A 23,038-nucleotide genomic window follows, 5' to 3' on the forward strand; every position below is an offset into this window, starting at 1 on the left:
CAACAGTCCAAGGTTTCAGGCAACGGAGAGATTGAAGAGATGACTAATGTTTTAATGTGTTTCTGCTTACCATGAACATGTCAATTATCTTCATCGTGTGTTACAGTAAATAGACTGTTCTACCTTGTGTTAACTCATTAACTTTGTAAAACACATACAGATATATGTAGGTTTCATAAATGTATTTAGGTGTGAAGCCGCTTGCTCACTTAAAGACAGTAAAAACAGATCTCTGTGACCTATTTTTTCAGGTGACAGAGAGTAAAGAATGAATGGCAAATCACTTAAACCTAGCTCAGTCTACTGTAACCCAACCAGTGAGCCAAGCCCTGCTGATGAAGCCCAGTCCAGCCAAACTTAGCTCTGTCCCTGGTCCATAGGTGCATAGAGCTTCCAGGATTGTGGCTAATTAGAAACAAGTGTTACACCAGCAGTGCCTGTTAGGCAGACTGTGTGTTTGTTTGGCAGAGCTGCGAACCCCACTGTCAATTATAGATAGGCGGACAGTAGCATCAATTGGCATGTTGTCTAGACTCTTTTCCCTTTCCAGTTGCCCTGTAGAAGATTTAAACAAGATGTGCAACATGCCTTGGATTTTCCTTGTATGCAGCTGTGTGAAAACATAGGTGATGGGCTGTTTGCTTTTCAAATTTGACACATATTTTGGGGTGAAATGGGGCATGAGGTAATATAGGAAGAGCAGAATGGAATATTTAATTTTCTGTAATGCATTCCTTTAGGTAGACTGCAAAGCAAAAATGTCCACTAATCTGTGGCCTTCAGCTTTACTCTTCAGATTTAAAAGGGACAATGTAAGAGAAAACATATGGTAACCGGGTTTGATTTATGGTACCTACCCATTGAAGTGCTCTGATAGCCCCTGGCTCTCCAAAAGGCCTCGTCTCTGTCCCATAGCCACCTCACAAGCATTGGTATTGGAGTAGAGGTTGATAGGTGTGTTATAAACAGAAGGCTGTGGGACATTAGGATTGGAGGAGGGGGTTGTCACTCTGGCTGGAGAGGAGGAGTTAGATGAGGAGGAAGAGGCAGACGGGGAGGTGAAGGCGGAGCGACCAGGGTTGGGCCTGGGAAGCGAGTTGGCTGGAGCTGAGTGTGGGATAGCGGGGCTTGACTTCAGCGGAAATGGAGGCTGTGGTGGTTGAGAAGGGGCAGCTGGCGTGAAAGCAGATAATTCGGAGGGAATGGAGGCTACTTTGGGGGTAGCCTGGGAGGAAGAAGCTGTGACCACACTGCTGTTTCCACCAAAAGGTCGGGCTGTCTTGTTGTATGCAGGACTGGGCTGACTTGATGGCTTGGTGTATGTGGTGCTTGGGGCAGGGTGAGTGATTGGGACAGGCTTAATGATTTCTTGAGGTTCGTCCTGGATAAAGGTGGACACACACAGCATGCACATACAACAAATCCACAATCAACTCATGCATGTAAACCAGCTTTTTCCAAAAGCACTGCACAACAATCACATCAAAATCAACGGTGTTTTCACACTGCTGTATGAATGAAAGTCATGCCTGTGCCATACAAGTTTAAGAGGTGCATGCCAAGCCAGTCTGTGTTCTGACATAATCTCAGAAGGGCACAACAAGCACACTCACTTTTAATAAATTGGTATAATATTTATAAACAAATGAAATTCAGGTCAACTTCAGTTAATATACAGTTTTTATGTGAATATTTGACTTCTTACCTTAGGCACTACATCTTTAGGGGCACTGGAGGGTCTGTGAAGACAGAAAGAAAAATTATAAACACAACATCTTTATAGCAGCCATTCATAATTTTCCAATGAAGTTTCATTTCTGTACATTAAAGGACTGGACATGCTAACTGCTGTGAGAATCCAACTTCAACTAGGATGGACCCAGAAAGAGTCAGATTAGTGTCCTCTGCTGTGTAGCTTAATTCAGGGCAACATTTTTGAGATGGTGATATTTTGTGGCATATAACCGGTCACCTACGAAGTAACACTTTTCTTGGCCAAACACTGGTCTTATTTTCTATCCTAAAAGACTTTTTATTCACAAAGTCGATTTAACGTTTCTTCTGTTGTTTTGTCAGAGATACATGATTGTATCTTGGATGTCATTTCATCCTTAAAAACATCCCAAAAAGGAGAATTTTCTTAATGAAACTGCATTACTGTGTTATAATAACATATCTTTGTTTTAAAAATTAAATTAAGGCAACTAAATGTTTCCAATGATGGATTAATTATCTCAAGCGAGGTTCTCTGGAAATTGACTGAAATAAATAAAAACAAATGCCAGCCTGGGAAGTAGGAAATTCAGTCAGTTCAAAACTGTATGCTTTGGTAAATGGTTAACAATAATTCTATGTGATTTGTAGTTAAGGTGCTACAACATGCAAAACCACCCGAATGTGTGAACATAGTGTACTTTAGGATGTGTGTCCATGTGCAGACTGGTGTTGAAGTGTGGCGTACATCAGATTTACACTTATGATTGAAGCAGCTGCCACAGTTTTATCACCTATGGGAGAGAAGGGTGGTCTGTTTGTCTGTTCTCTTGAGATGTCCTGGACAGAGACCGGCAAATATCCAACAAACCTTTCGTCCCCTCGTTTTGTTTCATTCTTAATACTTGCAAGCACTGTCTACCACAATATCAAAAAAAAAACAAAAACACACATTAGGATGTATTGTGTTTTAATACATATCAGAATTGCAATACATCATATACCTCTCTTCATGTCAAACAAGTAAGTCATGTAAGTTCCTTTCATGTCTTAAAATTATTCCATTAGTGAAGCATTAAAACTCAAATGCAGACAAATGCCTTCGTTAACAATGTGTCCTATATTTGGCCCGGACATGCAGACAATGTGTCCCTAATTCCTCATAAAAAAAAAAAAATACAAAACAAGCAGACAGTGAGTCAGCAAGGCTGGTTCCGGACCAGGAGCTAGGGTATGTCTCTGCTGCCGTCCTTCCTTTCTCTGCCATATCGGACAAACAGCCAACAAACTCTCAGGTATTTCCTTTCTGACTGAGCAGAGGTGCAACAACTGAGCCTGGCACTGGGTTATTAAAGAGCCCCTCCCTCCAACCAGATGTTGATGTCATCTGTGCCCATACTTGCATTTACAGTTTCCACTTAGCAGTTAATATAGAGTATGCTTATTTTCCAATGTACTTGTATTATTGGACTTGCTTATGGAGAAACAGCACCGATGTGCCAAGAAAAACAGTGAAAGGTCTAAAGATCAAACAGCACATTCCATTACAAATAGGACCCAGTCTACAATGAGGCAGTGTGTATGTGCCATCAGTGGCCCAGAGTGGGGCAGTTGGGCGGATTCACTCTCTATCTGTCTTTTCCCAGAGCTAACTGAACAAACACTTGCTAGGGTGGTCCTTTGAACATCTGCTAAGCTCAGCCCCTCTGTGCTGTTCTGCTCCTTGCCTAGCCGGACCTACTTTTGTTCTGTTATGACAAAGAGACAAACACTGAGTGAGTATGTGGGCGCCCGAACATTTATTTGTTTTTTGGTGTCCAAGTGTACATGGTTAATCTCAATGTAACTGGATAGTATCATGACACCAACTGGTCTGTCATTCTGATGTAAGGCATCTTCTTGGTGTTATGTCAACCATCGGTGTAGTTCTACTTTTCATTCTGTTTAAGGAGTTTGGATAGTATGACTGCAGCACACTATCTGTGGTTTGCTCCTGAATGTTCAAACCAACATGTGAAGTTACAAGAAACATTTTTATAAAGAAAAAATTGGATCTTCGTTTTGCTCCATGAAATCTGAAATGCAGTATCATTTATGTTTCATATATCAACTATAATTATTCTCGGGGCTATTCAAAAGGCTAAATGCTCATTGAGAAAAGCCATGACTGCATAGCACATAAGATGTGATTTTGGCAAATAATACATGAATTTAGACTGAACTATATTAGGAAAGTATTTTTCTTTATAGATAGATGAGTATGAGGAATGTATTTGTCTTTTAATGTGTTACTACTGTATATCTACTGTATGTTCATCTGTGCTTTTCATAGATGTCATAGTTTCATATTTAACACACTTATAACACACTTAACTGTGTTATCCTCTGTATTACAATGGATATATATTTATCACACAATGTGATATCTTATGGATTTTCTCTAAACTTATCCAGTGTTTATATTTGTAATTTATCTGGTGTATCAGACTGCTTTCCTTGTATGTCAAAGTACTACAGTGTGTGCTACTGTATTTGTTGATAATACAGTAAAATCCTGCCCCTGTTGAAGATAGAGTCATGGCTTTTCTCAGTCAGTTCCTCCTAATCTAATCAGGATGCCTTGTTTTATTAGATTACACACGCTTATATCTACAAGATTTATTTATGGACCAAATTTTTAGAATATACCCCCCCCCCCCAAAAAAAGCTAATAAATAAGTGCTAGATATTTAAAAAAAAGAGCGTGTTCAAGTGTACTTGAAAGAAAAAAATGTAGTTGAGTGTGGTTTTCATCAATGTAGACTTGTCTGTGCACCCACTCTGTCAGACACACAGCTCCAGAATAAGAGAATGAGGAGGTTAACCGGAGGAATAAGCACGAGGGTAAAGCAGACTGACGTATTTCCACCCTGCCCGTGTCTCTTTGAGGGCCAAGAGAAACAGTCTGGCCTATGGCATTTGACTGAATGATGGAGTGGTTAACAGACACAGCTTTCTCAACATATACGTCTTACCAGCTTACAGACTCACATATCCATTTTTTTTTTAACATGGAGGGAAAACTGCACAAATAAGAGCAGCCTTAAATTTTCCCTGCATTGTCTTCACTTCACTTTCACAAGCAGTTTCTGAAGCAGAAAACTGCAGATTTTGGAAAGGTTCCATAGAAACATCTTTAATGAATGATCTCCTGCGATAACCAACTGACTCCAAGAATCTGTCACTGTCTTTATTCTCTAGACATAGTTTTGTTTACGGCCATCATATTAAAGCAGGCTGGGAGTCAGAATTTTGGTACAAATATTATATGATATGTGGGAGGATGGAGACTAGAAGAGAGAGTAAAATTCACACATAATGTCATGCACAGGTTACATTATTCCAAAACCTTGTTGAACAAGTTCTGCCCTCTTGTATTTAACTTGTGTGACAAATGTTAAAACTCTGTGGGACCTGACCTGGCAAACACTATCTCAGATTTACCGCTGCATGAAAGCATGGAGAAGAAGGAAAACAAGGAGAAAAAAAACATAGGAAAGCAAAACAAAAACTCCAACAGAGGGATGTGGAATTAGTGGGTGTGGAAAATAACTTTTCTTTCTGTCTTTCTGTTTTTCTGTGCAGCTGGCCTATCCGCTCAGTGGCAAAACTCACAGCTTGTGTCTGGCACATGGCCTCTCCTGTCTCTAAATGCCCCCCCTCTCACCGCTCCCTCATATTTCACCAAAAATGAGCATCTTGGAAGAGGGAATTTTCTGCTTTTAAGTAGAGCTCACAAGGACATTTCCTTCAGAAAGAGTCACAACAGATGGTTTTAAGAGGGGCAGAGATTTAAAACTGTGACAGGGCAAAGTATGACGTATGAAACGTGACTGCCAAGAGTTAAAGCTTATGAACATGAAACTGGACAGCCTGTTGCTGCTGTCAGTCGCCTGGATACTTCACTAACATGGTTATTGCCCGTGTCTGATGTGTCTGTACACATGTCAAATAGGAACCCTGTGCACTTGTCTGTATCAGCAGTCACATGCGTCATAGTGATAAAAAGCATTCATACCATTCGTTTCCATGTGCCATGTCATGCCCCTCTACAGCGCTTCACTGTGTGAGTGATAACTTTCTGGTCATGTGCTCATTTTGGCAAGCAAATTGTGGAATAAAAGTTAACCACTGGACTAGACAAAAGATATTCAGATTTGCATTTAGTAATCCAACCTGCATCAAGACCAGATCGATAAATAAAGCGATAAATAAAGTGAGTAGGGGAATGATGGAATTCTCGTTGAGGTCAGATCTCTGGACACAGCGACCACAACAGAACTGCAACTCTAGTTAATGTATCTTTTCAATGCAGGTCCAAGCGATGTAATAACAACCCCACCATCCTTTCTTACTGTTCTTCCAACCACCACACCACATCTGGCTAAGGCAGCCACGAGTCAGTGGGGGCTCTGGGCTGTATTGGATTGTCCTTTACTTCACCCTGTTGTAACCATTCCACATGACTTGTTGGATGTACATTGGCCATGTATGAGAATATCTGTAGATTTAACCCACAGCCGCCTACAGTAGCTGACTTGTGTTTAGCTACAATAAGTGGCCTGTGGGCAAAAAAACCCATCTGTATCATATACTGCAGCTACAGCACTGTCTGTGTGTGGGACAGTCCAACAGGTATACTTTTAAAACAATTTGCAGTTTTTGGTTAATCAAATCTAAAGGGAGAACAGAGGTTATGTAATCAAAAAAGAGGAGAGTAGCTAGTATAAGAGGATATCTTGTATAATATGTTGATGTATATAATTTCCACTGTTTCAGTTAATGATCTGTTCTGTCAGGCAGCAATGCATTTCATCAGATAGACTGATTTAACAGTTAACATACTTAACACCTTCCAAAAGCTTTACACTGTGCTGTTTCCCCAGAAAAAGCATGTGTTCTAGGCACACAAATACACACACAAAAAAATACACAAAGTCTGAAACACTCTTGTGCTGTGGGAACTGACACGAATTCTTGTGCAAAACATCCGAAAAATGGTTGAATTGCAGAGGTGTTGCACTAACGGTGTTGTGTCTGTATTATCTTTGAGATTTTGGAACAAGGTGCAGCCAGTCACAATCTCTCGGGAGTGGTGTTTCATTGCACTGCGCTGCATATTTCAATGACAATAAATAAACATCAATTATCATACTTTCCTAAGGACACTTCCCACGGCTGCCTGGTGTAACTGACTGTTAGATGCTCAGCAACAAGATTCCCATGATGGTAGAACAAAATGTACCCACATAAAATTCACGGATTACTGCTGGTCATATCAACTGCAAGCGCATATCAAAGGACGGAAGACCGGAAAACATGATTTGAACAAATCACTATCACAAGCTTATAACTCAGAAAGGACTGCATGCAACCTACATGGCAAATGGTCTGTTGAGGTCAATCTTACTGTGTGAAATGTAGGGCCGGGTGTAGTAGTCATTTCTGAAGTGGAACTCACTCTCAAACTGAAACTCTTGGGCAAACAGTCTGTTCTGTTCTGTTAATTGGATGCTTTTATAGCATTTTCTATATATATATCTATATATATATAGATATATATATTTTACAATATTTCTAACTATTAGGAATATGGTATGTGACAGTGTGTGACAGTCGTTTTGTAACCATTTCTATTTTATGTACACTAGTCAATGTACAACTGTAGGAGTTATCTCTTTTAGACTTCAATTTTTGCATTAAATGTTATTTAATGTGTGATTCCAGTTTGATTAAAGCAAATATAGACTTATCTAGCCCTTGATAGTGAAATCAGTGCATACAGCTGAGCACATTCGTGTGGATAGACCTTATATACATGTTCTGTTTAAGAACTTTTTAAATAAATAGCCTGAAAAGGTAAATAAATGTAGGGCTGTAGTGTGTCTTCGTCGGATGTTGTTATTTTTACACAGCTGCACCATGTAGGCTTGGATGCACTAGTGTACTTTTAAGGAACAGCCCAGAGAATGTGAACTATGACAAAGTGACATAATGGTACTAAACTGTAGTCACATTAATCATCTCTTGGCAGTCTTGGAATGTATTATGACAGTCTATCAGTGATCATCAAAACCATAAATCAAATCTGAGAACATGGATGGAGAGAGGGGTGCGTGACAGAGAGAATTATTCTAGTTAAATAGTGTTCTTATAGTGCCAAATACAGGACATCACACTGAGCTTCAGAAAATAATAGCATAAAAGGCCAGTGTGACTGTCTCCCACTTTCTTCAACCTTCTTTGCACTGATATAATATACTTAATTTTCAAGTCCCAAGTAAAAAGTACCCATTTTTAAAAATAGATTTTTACCTACTTTAATTAAACAACTGAGCCATGTATATATACACAGTAGAGTGGCTCTAAAATTCTTCTTTCTGTGACATGCAATATTAACACCATACAAACCATTTTCAAACCAAAAATGCAGCCAGAAATGAAGCAAACAACAATCATGTATCATTTGTAATGAGGAAACCTTTGTTGTTTAGTGATTTTGTTGTAGTTTACATGCGCTGTGAGGCCAGCATGTTTGATGTTTCATTGAGCATCTATTACCCACAGTAGATTACATGCAGCTGTGGGACCGGGCTATTTTAGGACTATTTTCCCACGATTAAAGCAAAGAGGCTCCTTTCTCCTTTGATGTGGTGATGGAATGACAGGACATGCAAACCAGGCTTTGAGTTTTTCTGTCAACATGTTTTACAACTTGGGAAGTGTGCGTGCTTCGCCTCCATTTGTTTTGCCTGACACTAAAGCGTCTCTTCTTTATACTTTGCTGTGTTTGGTTAAAGTGCTTGCCTAAAATTCATTAGAAGGGATCACTTTTATTTGAATTTGATTCATTCATTCAAGAAAAAATAAAATGAACAGCTATTCCATGTAGCAAGTTCTGAGATGGGTGAACTGATCTTGGACATTCAGTGCTGCCTGTGACAAGTAGTGTTAAGTTTGGCTACTTCTTTGTATTACAAAATCAACTCAAAGTGTCCCTATGAGTAAAACTTTGGCCTTCTTGCAGATGGACTATAAAAGTTGTTTGGACTGAAACCTTTCCTTGGGGGACCTCAGTTGAATCCCTGTTTTCTTTTCTTTGAAGTATGTATTATTGAACAGAGGGCTTTACAGAGAACTATATTAAGAGAATTTTCATTAAAAGTGCTCCCAATACTGCACTGGGGCTTTAATACACTCCAGAGCCCCACAATATCTTCCTTTTGTCTAATGGGAGAAGCAGAGGAGCAGTTGATGAACTCAGCATGATCACACAAAAACTGAGCTGAAGACTTTTACAGATTCTGTGCCATACACTACACAGCCAGGAAGAACATATACAAACCATTGATTAAGAACTTCTCTGTAATTACACATAATTCTGATGGTTCTCCATTTCCTCTGCACGTGCTGTGTAGCATTAATATGCAATACAGTCACTTTCTGATGAGGTATTTAAGTCTACACTTTTTTTTGACATGTCCAAGATCCAAGGACAAGATTTCCGGGCCCACAGTGTAACTGGGACTTAACCCTCAATTCTATTGATTTGCATTAAATGTGTTTAATACAGTCTAAAATGTGCTACACTGTAAACTGTACCATTGCTTTGTCTTGAAATTAACTTTTCAGAACACAAGGGAATCACTATGAATACAATATCATGCTAGCCAATGTACTCTAATTATAATGCAGATGACAAGGTACACAAATCAATGCTACCATGCAAGAAACATCAAGCTTAATTCTTTTAACGTCTTTTTAACGTTACCAAACTCCCTGCAGGACCTCATGGGCATAGCATCTGCTATGGCAGAAACACTGAACTGTTTTAAATTAGCACAACAGGAGATCGTCTGTTCCAAATAATGAAAAGGCAAATTGAATACAGCACAAATAAACCAAACCAATTGGTTTCCTATTGCCAATTACAGATCATTTTGCTCATCTGTTCACTATCCTGTGAAAAGTAGCTTCAGATACATACGGTTAACTCTTGGCTCTGTACAAATTCTTCAAACAGGCTTAAATACACACTGGTAGGCAAAAACAACAAAGTATGCATTCTATTGCTGAGCTAGGAAATCCATAGATTATGCTGTGGTTAATGTGTGTTCATGTGCTATGTGTGCATGTGTGCAACTGTTACCTCTGTAGAGTGAGGCTGAGATGGCCTGTGCAGGCCTTAATCTTGTTCTGGGCCTCTAGGTGATTCATGCTGCCTGTGGAAATGCCATCAATGGACAGAATGATGTCTCCAACACTCATCTTGGCTTTGGCTGCCTTGCCTCCATCAGTGAGCTGCAATGACACAAAACAAATTTAAAAAGAAGTTAATCATGGACACCAGTAAAAGTATTTAGTTTATTTATAAGTATTTATCAACTCTGCCTCTTGTGCTTTATTTAAAATGTGTGTTAATATTTGGAACTTTAGGGTTTGCATCTCCAGTTTTATAAAAATTAATAAGAGAAATGCATTTAAATAGAAAATGTTGTGTATGCATATTGTGTTGATTTACTTCTTGTTTGTGCAAGCATTGTGCTCTCCTTTCCATTTCCTGTCTTATGTAACCGTTGTCAGATAAGATAGGCATCTTATTCTCTTCACAACATCAATTGGACAGGATTCTACACACACCAAAGCACATTGAAAAAGCCAAAACATTCCCACAATGATGATTCACTATCAAATGACCAAAGTTTGAATTTCAATCATGAAAACTGAGTATGCGCTATATATTTCAGTTAGTAATATATTATGTGTTAGTATAGTATAAGAAATATTTTGCAAATCTGTTAAAAATTAAAAACGGAAATTTCTAATTTACACACATATTTAGATGCTGTATTCAATACTTTGAAAGAGCACCACTGCCAATGATTACAGCATCAGGTGGTGGTGGCCTCTCCCAGCTTTGAACAACTGCATTTGTGAAATTGAAGTTTTTCCAATTCTCCCGAGCTGATCCTCTGAAGTTCTGTCAGAGTAAATATCAGACTGAGTGTTGGAAAATTATAATGTTCAGTTCTCCCCTCTCCCCCTGTTTTGTGATGGAGGCCACATCCGTTGCATTTGCTGAGTCTCTTAAGGACATTCAGAGGCTTGAAGCCACTTTCTTTGCTGTTTGCGCCATCTGTTATTGTCCTGACCCAGCCTCCCAATCAGTAAAATGTGTGTCCATCACACATGAATGTTTTTCTAAGCCCTTGTACATGGAGTACATGCTGTGTAAAACTGGTATATCTGTATTTCAAACTGTACCATTTCCACCCTTTCCTTTTAATTTACAATACATATGTAAAGGGTGTTCGCATATTTTCCAAAGCACATGAAAAGTGATGAAAAGTGTGTAGTATTACTTTACTAATACTACACACAATTGTTTGTCTACCAGAGAGTAGCGAAAGGTAGGGTTGAGGTTTATTTTGGCCTTCTAGCCCTTTCCACCACGCTGAGACTCGCATTTAACACACAGGAAGGAACGTAATTAAGTCATGACGATGGGATGACTCTCTACCAGGTGTGGTGATCGACCAGTGATTACACAAGGCTGTGCACACCTCATCAATCACTCAGCACATTCCTAACGCACTCAAAACCTGTACAATCATGCTGCAATCATGGGAACAAAAAAGAACTCTGTATACTTATTATCTTATGATGATATTTTTATGTCATTTCTCAGCAGTGTGAAAGAACAGAGCTTGTGTTGCCTGAAGCTTCAAACTTATCAAAAGTTAGCAAAATAGAGACATGGGAAGCACACGTGTACATAAAGTGGCAGCTCAGGTGAGGACTATAAATGTGTTGAGAGACTGAAAAGTAAAATGATGAGGGAGTGAAGCATGATGGGAGGAAAGTGATTATATCTGTCAACTATACTGAGTATTGATTATAAAATTGGAACTTAAATGTCAGAAAATAGCTAAATGCTCCACCACTGCCATCTAAAAATCCACAATAAATTTCTATGAACCGAAGACCTTTCACATCATCTTCAGTCACACTTGAGAGTAGTTGTTAAAATGAACTAGCCCTTATTTAGACAGATAAACACAAAACTCTATCCCCACTGTTCAAGAATGCATTCAGGATAGGTAACTCTAGAGACTTTCCCCTAGAGCCAATGAGACATAAATAATGTGCCATTGTGTTAACCCACGTAATAAAATAGAGGAAAAGAATGGGAGGGAGGGAGAGAGAGAAAGAATGAGGAAGTGACAGTGGTGGTGGCAGTGACCTACACATTTTCTCTGGAGCCATGCTTCCCTTGTGTTTATCAAGTAGATCAGTAGCAGGAAGTGTTGTAGCTGAGGCTGATGTATGCATACCACTGCTTGAAAACCAATAGTGCAGCCACATGCTAAGTGTTACTCACAAAGGGCAGGGTACTAACTACGCAGGCATGAACACAGCTTCAAATGACTCACTTGCTCACTCAGTGTCCGGCACAGACTTCATAGACACACCTGCCGGCTTTTACTGAGCCTGTCCTGACTCATTTACTTTCAGTTAAATAACTCATCGCTATTCAATGCAGAGGCTAATAAAGAGAGTGTAAGCACTCTTCAGAGATCACTGGCATCTGCTGGCTCTGTCTTACTCTATTAGACAGCTCCAGAGGTCAATGGCAGAAAAAAAGCTGCTGAAGGATTGTTGAATGAACATGTTCCAGGGACATGGATCCTTCTCTCTCAATCTCCCCGTGTCTCCCTCTCTGCCTGCCTGTGTGTGTTTGTGTTTGTTCGAGAGGAAGAGAGAGAGTGAAGAGAGATCTGAAGTTCTCTCCTTGTAGGGACGTGAGAAAAGACAATACTATACAGCTCTATATATGGTAATTCCTCAAACACACTATTTCAAGACATGAAGCGAGGAGAAGGCTCTTGTAACATTCTCAGAAAAACATGTGTTTTTATATGTGGCTAAAAATGTTTAATGCTTCAGTCAGCGGTGAACAAAGAGCACTCTATAAATCCCAACTTCTTTCAGTCAAACACTGTCTTTTTCACATGGATACAAAACAAATAGTTGTTACAGTAAGAATCCCTGGCATCCGCAGTCTATAAATACAAATCAAGAGAGGTCTGATGCACTCGTGACAGAGAGCAGATAAGTAATGAACTGGAACTTTGGCTGTCCTACTCAGGCTTTCTCAAGAGAGCAGGATGTTTTAGCAACATGTTTTACCAAATACTATCAACCATGTATGTAATGTGTGCACTTAAACAAAATTTGTAAAACACAAGTTACTATTTTAAACCTGGCTAGGTCAAATAGAAGGAGTCATCCAAGGCAGTTTCACATAGTATAAATTAGTTTAATTTAAAGAGTAAAAAGGCTACTACCTAGGGCTAGCTTAATGTTAGTTTGACAGATAAGAAGGACATTTCCAAATGAATGAAGTGTCTTTCCAACTGCATGTACATGAATGGGATTCCAGCCACATAATGGTGTGGCTGCTGTGCTGCTGTGTTCCTCTCCACATTGCTGATTTTACTGCTGTGCAGTTACTGGTAATGACTAGTTGTTCCACACTACACATGTAAGTGCCTCTGCTCCTACAAATGTAGCTTGAACACAGTATATTGCACAATACTTGGCGAATCTATCTGAGGGCTTATGGCAAATCCTATAGTACACTGGAGATTATGACATTATTGGCTAAAAACCCCCTTAATTTATTTGTGGTACAAATGTCTTTGTGGAAGAACTCCATCTCCGTCTCACTGTAAAGAGATGAAGAGGGATTTTGTACCAGACTAACTGAGAAGTGGAGCAGAAGCCATTGCTTCCATGTGTCTTCAATCCATTTGTTATACAGCCACAATCAAATACATAAAAGCAAATAATGAAAAAATCTGGTTCATTTTAAAGACTGTTCAGATTTAGACTCTGTAATCAACTTATCCTTAATAAGATAAGGAAGAAAGATAAAGGATTCTATAAGATTCATTATTGGTGAAAACAAGACACAGAGATTCTGTTTAGAGCGCAAGCAGCTTTGTTAAGGAGTTGATACTCCTAGATTTATGACATACAGTGCTTCTCCAGAGATAGTCTTTGTTCTATGGAGTAAGCTGCTGCCAAAACTCCTAATACACTGGAATTCTTCACTAAACAGATCAATAAACAAAACCAGACACATTTAAGGTAAGGGGACACATTTAAGATAACACTTCAGCACATGTGGGATACTAATCATCTTCCATGCTGGTGTAACTTCCTGCCTTCAGTGAAAAATCAGGAAGAGGGCTGTGGTCATTTCACATTTGAGAAGTCATGTTACAGGAAGCGTCTTGTGGTAAGGACTGAAGGCCTGTGAGATGCATGTCATGTCTGTGTAGGGTAGACTAAGATGGAGGGCCTTATATGGAAAAGACTTGGGCCTAACATTATGCCATCACACACAAGGCTAAAGCAGATTGACTCACTCTTACTATGTAATTATAAAGTTGCCTTAGACTAACTTGCTTACAAAGCCAGTTATTAGTAACTGTGAGTTTTATGAGACCAGTGTTTGATTGTTTTTTTATCCAATGAATATATATTATATTCAGTACAGAATATCAATGTGTCTGAAAACCTGACTGATTACTTTAAAATGCTGTCTCTTAATTTTGAAGCTCATCACACAGTATCATGTTCCCTTTTCAGGAGGCAGGACTGAAAGAAACCCCAGAATTTCTGGGATGAATCTGTCAACATAAGACAGTACAGCCCACAGCAACCTGTCAAGGCTAGCACAGGCAGAAGCCATAATGTACAGTTTATTGTCAAGAGAAGTCTTCTCTTTTATGCTTGCACACCTGCAACACCTTGCACAAACTGTTCAACAGTAAAGATGAGAAGTACAGCAGTACACCCTACAGCTGCTGGGAGGGGAACGAATAGCAAGTACTCTTTTTCTCCAAGCCAAACTTTCGCAATTAAGGGCACTTGAACAGAGGTAGACCCGTGGTTGTCATGGTTTGACCCTAGTCTCTTACTACATCAATCAGGCTGCTGGAAAACACAAGATGCCAAGCAGACCTACATACGAGCTCTTAGTCAAATCGCCATGACAACGCAAACAAAACAACACAAAGCAGTACCAACCCCGCACTGAATACTGAATGCTCTTTAGTCAGGTCAGAAACAAACCCGGCCGACTAGCACTGCTGAGGCTGGTAATATGAAAAGGCTTTTAGCCATGGTGGGGCCTGAGACAAGTGTGAGTACTGGTTTCCACCATGATTCATTCAACTCTCCTGCAGGATTTAAATAGGACCTTTTTGTATTCAGACAAATGACATTATGATTGTTAAGTTTTACCTACTGTTTAGATGGCAAAATGTTCTGGCTGTTCAATATATTAATGACTGGGCTGACACAAAATTACTTTACCACAAGTTAACCCCTTATTAGCATAATATACAGTTTTTCTGCTTTCCAAAAGCTGCGATATGAAAACACAGGTTCATCAAAAGGTACAACATAACTTAAAGAATACTAACACCTATTTTGCATGATTGTACGAGATGATTTTCATTTTCAATGACTGTGGTAAATGTTAAATGGACTGCATTTATATTGCACCTTACTCCAGAGTTGTGCAAAGCAGTTTACAATGCTTTATAACATGGGATGCCTGTTATCAAGCATGAATGACTATCGATAGTGATGATGTCTTTAATCCAACTGACCTTAAATCACAGCGGCCTATTGTGTCTTGTGAATTTACAGCATATGAGCTCATTCCTCTCTTTTCTCAAACAGAGAAAAAGTGGATAGTTCATCAAAACAAAAAGAAAATAGTTTGAGTGAGCTAAATCAAAATCAAGTGAAAGCTTGGTTATTCTTTATAGCTCTGCCATATAGCATTAGGGAGATTGAAAGCAGATGCCCTCAATACAACTCTTGACAGACACCAGGGAGATCATACTGGGATCAAACACATACTGCAGATAACAGTTTCCTATTAAACCCATATGTAACCTGAACACATCTTTAGGACCCTGCATAAAATCACAGATTATTAAATATGCCATGTGAGGTTATACATGAAGCTGTGAGATATTGGATGGACTTAACTGGTTTCTATTAAATTTGAGTTTCGCAGTTTCCGTGTAAAAATGCTCCAGAGATTTTAATAGAGAGACAGATACAAAATACAGACAAACTGTTTGGCAGCTATGCAGCACAGACCACAAGCTATCTGTCTCAATGGTTTCCTGAAATGCCAGGGGAGTTTTTCACTGCTTGATTTTATTTTTTCTGGATCTGAACTGAAACAAAAGTTATGTCTCAATGTCAGACAGAGCAAGCCAGATTATTCCTTATCCAATGAGCTACACAAGATACAAATTTCTTTCTGTATTCATGTAAATCATTGACAAAAATACAACAGACAGATGACAGGGATTCTACAACTTTCACTTTAACACTTGCTATCACATACTGTAGTAATATTTAATAGTCAACATTAACCCTTTCTTACTATTAGAATAACCTGACTGTGCAGCCAATTCAGTTAATAACCATCAATGCATCTTCTGAACTGATGATATTTTAGGTGTGAAATCCTAATTATTTTATTTCGAATTAAAAATTGTTAGCTGAATGTCACTGAAGGTTATCATCACTGTTGCTCTACAAATCTAGCTTGATTGCAACTAGTAATTAAACTGAAACAGAACTAGTAATTAGCAGAAATTAAACTGCAGTTTTGGTCAGCCTTTCAAGTTTAACACATGCTGGATTTAAAGTGTCATAGAAGAATGACTGGTGAGAAAAGGATCAAGGAAAGTCAGATCAAAGAGCACAGTGAAGGGTGTTTCAAACCAAATTAAATTCACAATACTTACAAAAACAACAACAGCTGTCTCAGTTTCTCATTGGAAACCCACAAAGCATAGCTCATGAAGGTTTTGGTCCACTTAGCACTAATAATTAACTCAAAAATATTCATGCTGTTAACAAGCACCAACTGAATCATAATTTTCATTTAATTTATTTTTACGTCACTTATTTACAGTTAAAAGATACTATTATTTACCATAATAAACATATAAATGTGACATTTAGCAGATATAACATTATTATTATTATCATTTAGCTAATAATATTTGCCAGTGTGGAGCTATCCAGCTCTAATCTCTTAAAACAAATGCACTTAGAATACCATTTACCCCTAATGTTGATGTGGTTTGCCCAGATACACTATATGATCACATTCCTTTTCTTTGAGAGTGAAACTAGCATCACCATATTAACACATAATGGTGGTGCTCGGAGCCTACTGCACACACAGAGCTAAAATTAGTTTGCACAATGTGTACTCATAGTATCACATGCCATTAAAACAACAATCAAAAGGACATGGAAGACAAGAAGAGGAAATGAGGGGTTAGTGGGAAAAGAGAGAAAAATGTTGCTGTGCTGACCCTCGACTGACCCACAGTAACCAGACATTTAGGTGGGTGAGAGTTACTGTTACTTTGGTATTACTTTAGCTTTAGATCTGTTAAACTTTTCTTACATAATATCTTTTAGAGAATAATGTTAATCCAATGAATTTATGACCAAACTGGTAAACTCAGTTTACTGTGCGTAAATAGATAAAATTAACTCCAGTGTTATGTTTAGTCTTTTGAGTAGACATTTTCCACTGTTTCATTAGCAATGCAAAAATTATGAATTTTGAGTGTGAGTCTTTCCCATGTCTGCCTAAAAAGGAGCTGGAATAACCACAGATGACGAGGATGGAAAGAGTCTGGGGGGAACGGGAACACAGACACCCACGCGCATAATGTACATAACTGGGTCCTTCCCCCATAAGTTATCCTTTCAGTATTGGGTGGTCTCACTTTTAATCATTAACATTGTTTAAAGTATTTCTCTCTAATCTTTTCAACTGCAGTATACAATCCAATGTAATCCAATTCAACAACCCTGCAATTAATAATTCACTGAAAAAGTTTATGAAAGACTGAAAGACTTTGTCAAAGACATATTAATTCATCTCTATGGTTATTTTTGAGGACCTAAATTGTGGTCTGGGTGGTATGATGACTTTTGCACGTTTATTTTGTGAGCATTGCTGTTCAAAGTGTGAAACCCAACTCAATATCACACAATACATATGACTTATGGTATGTACTCCACCGCTTACTTTGATTTAGTATTATTACAAGGCCAAAGCCAAATATTTCTAAAAAAAAAAAGGCTTCAGGATGACTGTTGTTGACTTGTATGCAACCAGCCTTATATACTTTACTGTATTGTATGTAATCTTTGGATCAGTTACATATGGTAAGCATATGTAAAGTCATTACGTCATTATTCCATCGCAATCACATCCATCTAAGCAAAATAAAAATAAGCTTTAATGTGATAGCAACAGATGTATATTTTTTACTGCAAAGTCAGTCTATTTAGCATCGTGGGTCTCTAATGAACCTTAAAATAGGCCTGTGGTCTACACAATTTTCTTGTCACTCAGCAAGTAATGGTTAAAATGTTGGCAGATGTTTCCATGTACATACCTTCTACTCACTTACTCCTCCCTTTGTAAATACAGTTACACCTTTAACTTACAGATACAGTGATCATTACAGATTACTTAGATGGAGTACTGATAGATCTGACATCTATCAGATTTAAGAAAATGTATCAAAATGGATATATAAACTTTTCAGCTTTACTACAACATAAAGAGCACATGTCCAGCATGCATTATGTTGGCTGTGCCTTATGTGACATTAGGATTTGGAAGATACAAAATACACAAAAAAAGACACTGGAAAATAACAAAAAATCTGAGCCAGTCTTTATGGTGCCATTCACTGGTCATGCGCTGGGATGAAAATATGTCACAGGAATGACACTAACCAATAATGTGATGGAACGAAAAGCTGTGAGAGTCACGTTGCCTGGCTCAGCAGTACAATGGCAATGTTTCCAGACCAATGATGACTCAACACAGGACTGCTGATGGACGTAGGAGGTATTCAACACTTTTATGGCCCATGGAGTGGAAATGATCAAAATTACCACTTTACATGCACTTGTGATTTTAACAGATTCAAGGCTTCTGTCTGGCTTTTTTGACACCTTTACAAACTCACCTGTCTAATTTTATTTTAAACTCTCTAGTAAAAACATGACATGGCACATCGCTACAAATATCAGTCAGGGATCAGGTGCCCATCTGCTTTTCATTTTTCCTGTGAGTTTTATACAGTGGAATGCGCATATTGCACCATTTCAAAAGAACAATGAACCTCTCATGAGGATAAGTACATATTCAAGTCTAAATAGTAAAAATTCAATGTGAAATAAGGGTCAGTGCACCCTTGTATTTGCAGACTCTTGAGAATTGAAGTGAAACTGCACAGAGCTGTTGAAAATGGAGGGGTATTTTGAGCAGATGTTGGCCTTGTGGTTTTTCAACAGCCGATGCCAAATTTGAAAGGGCAAGAGGGGCAAATGGCCAATTTGATGCTGATTTTTTCCTCTTCCTCTATGGAAAGGCTTGGAGTTTTTCTATTTTTATATATTCGTATATATGAAGGTGATCTAATATATAATCAGGTCTTTTTGAGATATAATGACAAGATGTCTACTGACAGCTACATGCCACTATGACAACATTATTTCCTGCATTCCATTATTATCATAGTGGCAAGGCATAAAAATAGTCTGAGCAGCTATGCTGGCCTTTCATACTCTTAGAATAACTACGTCCTAACACAGATGTTCATATTGCCACTTGGGAAAGTCACTTGTCTTCTCCAACTTTCAAAATTCTGTAACTGATCCTGCCAACAGCAAATAAACTGACCTTGGTCATGACTTTGAGGTTACAGTTACATGACAGGAAGCAGCAGGAACTGAATAACACTGCTCATTCTGCAGCAGCCAGAGTTGTTGTAAAGGCACATGCTGGCAACACTGGTACTGGAGTACAATCTGCCTACTTTTAATCATGTTTGACAAGAAGAAATGTTAGTACAAATGACACACTTCAGAGGTTGTAAAAGACTGTGACAGACCAATAGTAAGCTGCACTGACTTCTTTTAATTGTCCATCAGTCAGTGTTGCACAGAAGACCCTTAGAACATGAACATAAACAGTGTGACTATGTATAGGCTGAGGCTGGACCTGTCTCATAAACAGGCCTGTTTTTCCAGCAGTGGGGCTCCAGCAGCCCTTCTCCCAGCTGAGGGCTCATCAGAACCTGGTCAGCCAGAGCCAAATCCCAGTTTGAGTTTATGTGGCCCAAAGTCCCAAATAGTTATTACAGAACCACTGTGGCTGTCTAGAGTTTCAGTCAGATGGGCCGTTTAAGGACAGGTTCTGATCCTTCCACTGCAGACCCAGTACACATAGTCTCCAGTACCTCACATCAGGGCTAACGCCAGGAAGAAAGGCCAGCACTATCCCTCATTTGAATGACCAAATGACAGCAGCTGTTAACAGCTATCAGCTTAATCCTCCAAATATATCCTGGATGGCTGTCACAGAAATTCAAGAGAGTTTTTTTAAATTGACAGATATTGTGGTTGCGATTTAGTTATTTAACATTTTTACGACAATAGCCTTGATGGGAGGTAGGTCAAGACCATGAGGGACTGAGTGAGAGGGGCCATGAACTGTTAGAGAAGGTGTCTAAATCCAGCAATGAGTGTCACACAGGAGATGAATGGCATACGCACTTTCATCACTGACTAGGCATAGTGAGCATGAACAGCATTCCTCAGTGATGACTGTCATGGAGTGAAGGGTGGTGTGTGTGTGTGTGTGTGTGTGTGTGTGTGTGTGTGTGTGTTCCACTCACCCGTGAGATGGTGAGGGGCAAACAGAAGTCCTTCCCTCCTTGCAGTCTGAAGCCCCAGGGGGCAGGGCCAGCCAGGGAGACACTGTAGCTGCTGCTCATGATTCACCTGGAGACAGAAGGACAGATATTTTAATATTTTACACTCGATTGTGCATGAACCCATATTATTAGGGATATACAGTAATCCAACAAGAGACAGATGCCACACTGGCAGAACAAATATCACAAGACAGAATAAAAAGACGAAGAGAATAACAGGAAAAAGAGGACGTAAACAAACAGCGTATCACATAACATACAACTGGTGTGCAGCACAGTTGTTGGTGTGCAGCCAACAACTGGCATTCAGAAAAGATTACTATTTTTATGGAAGAGCACTGAAACCACATATTCTGCCAAACCCAAACACAAGCATTTCTCTGATGAGTCTAAATTAAAGGTATGCCATTGCTTGTTTTCCATCACTGTGTGCTATGAAATAGTTAACTATCTCCTGAAACACTGTAAAGAATATTCACTCTTTCCTTTTTGTCATCCAATAACTTCTCACCGACCTGTTGGGGCTACTGTTACAGTCTTATAGCTTGCTTAAACTTTATCATTTTGAAGCTATCTAAATTCAAGTACAGTGTACTTGAGTACTACTTGAACAGTCTATTAATAGTCCTCTTCTGAAGCTGCTAGCCATTTACAATGGGGGTAATAGTGAGTCTGTGATTAATCACATACATTATATCCTCCCAAGTGGACAGATATGCTGGATTGGCAAACTAAGAAGTAAGAGATAACCTATAATGAGGTGTGCATGGAAAAACCTTTTTGAAGCAAATAAGCATTAAATGGTGCACATCCTCCAGCGAATCGAAAATGGGCTTGCGATAAGCCACAGTAGTTTAAAAAAGGAAAAGTCAGGAATATTTCTAGCATGTAAGCACTGACAATCTTTTCTTTACCTTAAAAGAATCTTAGATCAGCGACTCTGGAGCTGCACTTTGGACCTATCATCTCAGTGTCCTTTCACTGAACCCAGTGCTTTTGAAAAATATGTTCTGACAAAGGTACCCAGACTGAGACAAACTAAGTTCTTGTAAAAAAAAAAAAAAAAAAACCAGATATGTTATTCATCCTCCTAGTAAGACATGGTCTAGTGAACCGCCCTGTACCTGTATCATCCTTAACACTCATTCCTGGGGCTTAGGAATGGTGATATAAAATATATTTTATGCATTCCCACATCTTGCTAAAACTCCTGTTAATCCCTAGTATGTAACAGAGTTAGCATTGGTCTTTCCACAGGCAACTGTGATGCTGCTGGGCCTGCATAGGGACAGAGTAAAGGCGAGGCACACCCTGGATGGTTGGAGACTTGATAGAGCTCAGCTTCAATTCACTGCCAACTCAACATTTCATTGGAGGGCAGGTTTGCCTTGCATTTCTGTAATTTCCAAACATCTCAATGACTAAATGCACCATCATCTATAATACATTACCTCATAGATGGATAAAAATACCATATACTGATTATACATGTGTGCATTCAAATTAAATGGACAGTTCCAAAACTGAGACACAGCAAAGGCTATTTGGGGCAGTAAAATATTTCATGCACTATTGAGTTTCACTGGTTTAAGCGCTGCCTGTCATGCATTCCTTTTCCTCTGAAAAATTTAAGCTGCAAGCTATTTATTGGAAGAGAGACTGAGGTTAAGTGCAGTCACATGTTACGATTTAGTGCATTATTCAATTTATTAGAATGATGATTGAGAAAATTGGTATACCATATTTGCAGAATACACTTTACTTTCTAGAGTCTGGCATGAGTAATCAACTAACAGGCTGTAGTGAGTCTGTCTGCGTGTCAACTAAGTGAGCCTCTGTGCACAGGTTCAGAAAAAACACAAATCATGTGGAAATATATCACCTTTGCCCTGCCAAACAGGAAGGGTGAATTTTGACATGAAAGCATGACATCAAAGGCTAACCCACAAGCATTATATGTCATGTAAGTACATTTACACAATTATATTGAAAAGGGGGAAATGTAGGAGCAAAGTTGAGTCTAACTTTGAACTTATAAGTGCATTGTTAGTGGTTATCAGAATTTACTTTAGAGAGCAACCGAGAACCAGATAAAGCTACGACTTATTGTTCTGATGTAATGTTCTAAAGGTCTGAACTTACAGTTTTAAACTGTAATGCTGATGACAGACATTTGAATATCAGGTCTTTTATTTCTGGCTTTGGGTGAAGAAGATTTAACTTTTGCAAAGTACATAATTTGTGGCTGGAAGAACATGTGTGAATGCGACTTCTTAAACTAAGCAATTAAATGTCTGAATGCCTGCCTTGCAAAGGAGCATTAGAAAAAATAAATAAATAGTCACACATTTGTGCGCTGAACAGTGCAGAAGCAACATACTTTTCTGATGAGTATTTCATGAATAATAATGCCTTGTCATCCCACA

General features: G+C 38.8%; 1 protein-coding gene across 4 annotated transcripts in view; it reads right to left on the bottom strand.

Moving 5' to 3' along the window:
- pdlim5b (PDZ and LIM domain 5b) overlaps nt 1–23,038 on the bottom strand; it is a 37,308-nt gene that overhangs the window by 11,397 nt on the left and 2,873 nt on the right. For 2 of the 4 annotated variants that reach the window (XM_044173228.1, XM_044173227.1), the window contains exons 2-4: nt 20,574–20,679; nt 9,902–10,053; nt 1,706–1,739 (exon numbers count right to left, since the gene is read on the bottom strand). In XM_044173228.1, the coding sequence (XP_044029163.1) occupies nt 1,706–1,739; nt 9,902–10,053; nt 20,574–20,672 (285 nt within the window). In that variant the 5' untranslated portion in view covers nt 20,673–20,679. Of the gene's footprint in view, nt 1–857; nt 1,382–1,705; nt 1,740–9,901; nt 10,054–20,573; nt 20,680–23,038 lie in introns of all 4 variants that reach the window. The other 2 variants (XM_044173226.1, XM_044173225.1) reach the window with 2 other exon arrangements.

Source organism: Siniperca chuatsi, linkage group LG18 (assembly GCF_020085105.1).
Source record: "Siniperca chuatsi isolate FFG_IHB_CAS linkage group LG18, ASM2008510v1, whole genome shotgun sequence".
Classification (NCBI taxonomy): Eukaryota; Metazoa; Chordata; class Actinopteri; order Centrarchiformes; family Sinipercidae; genus Siniperca; species Siniperca chuatsi.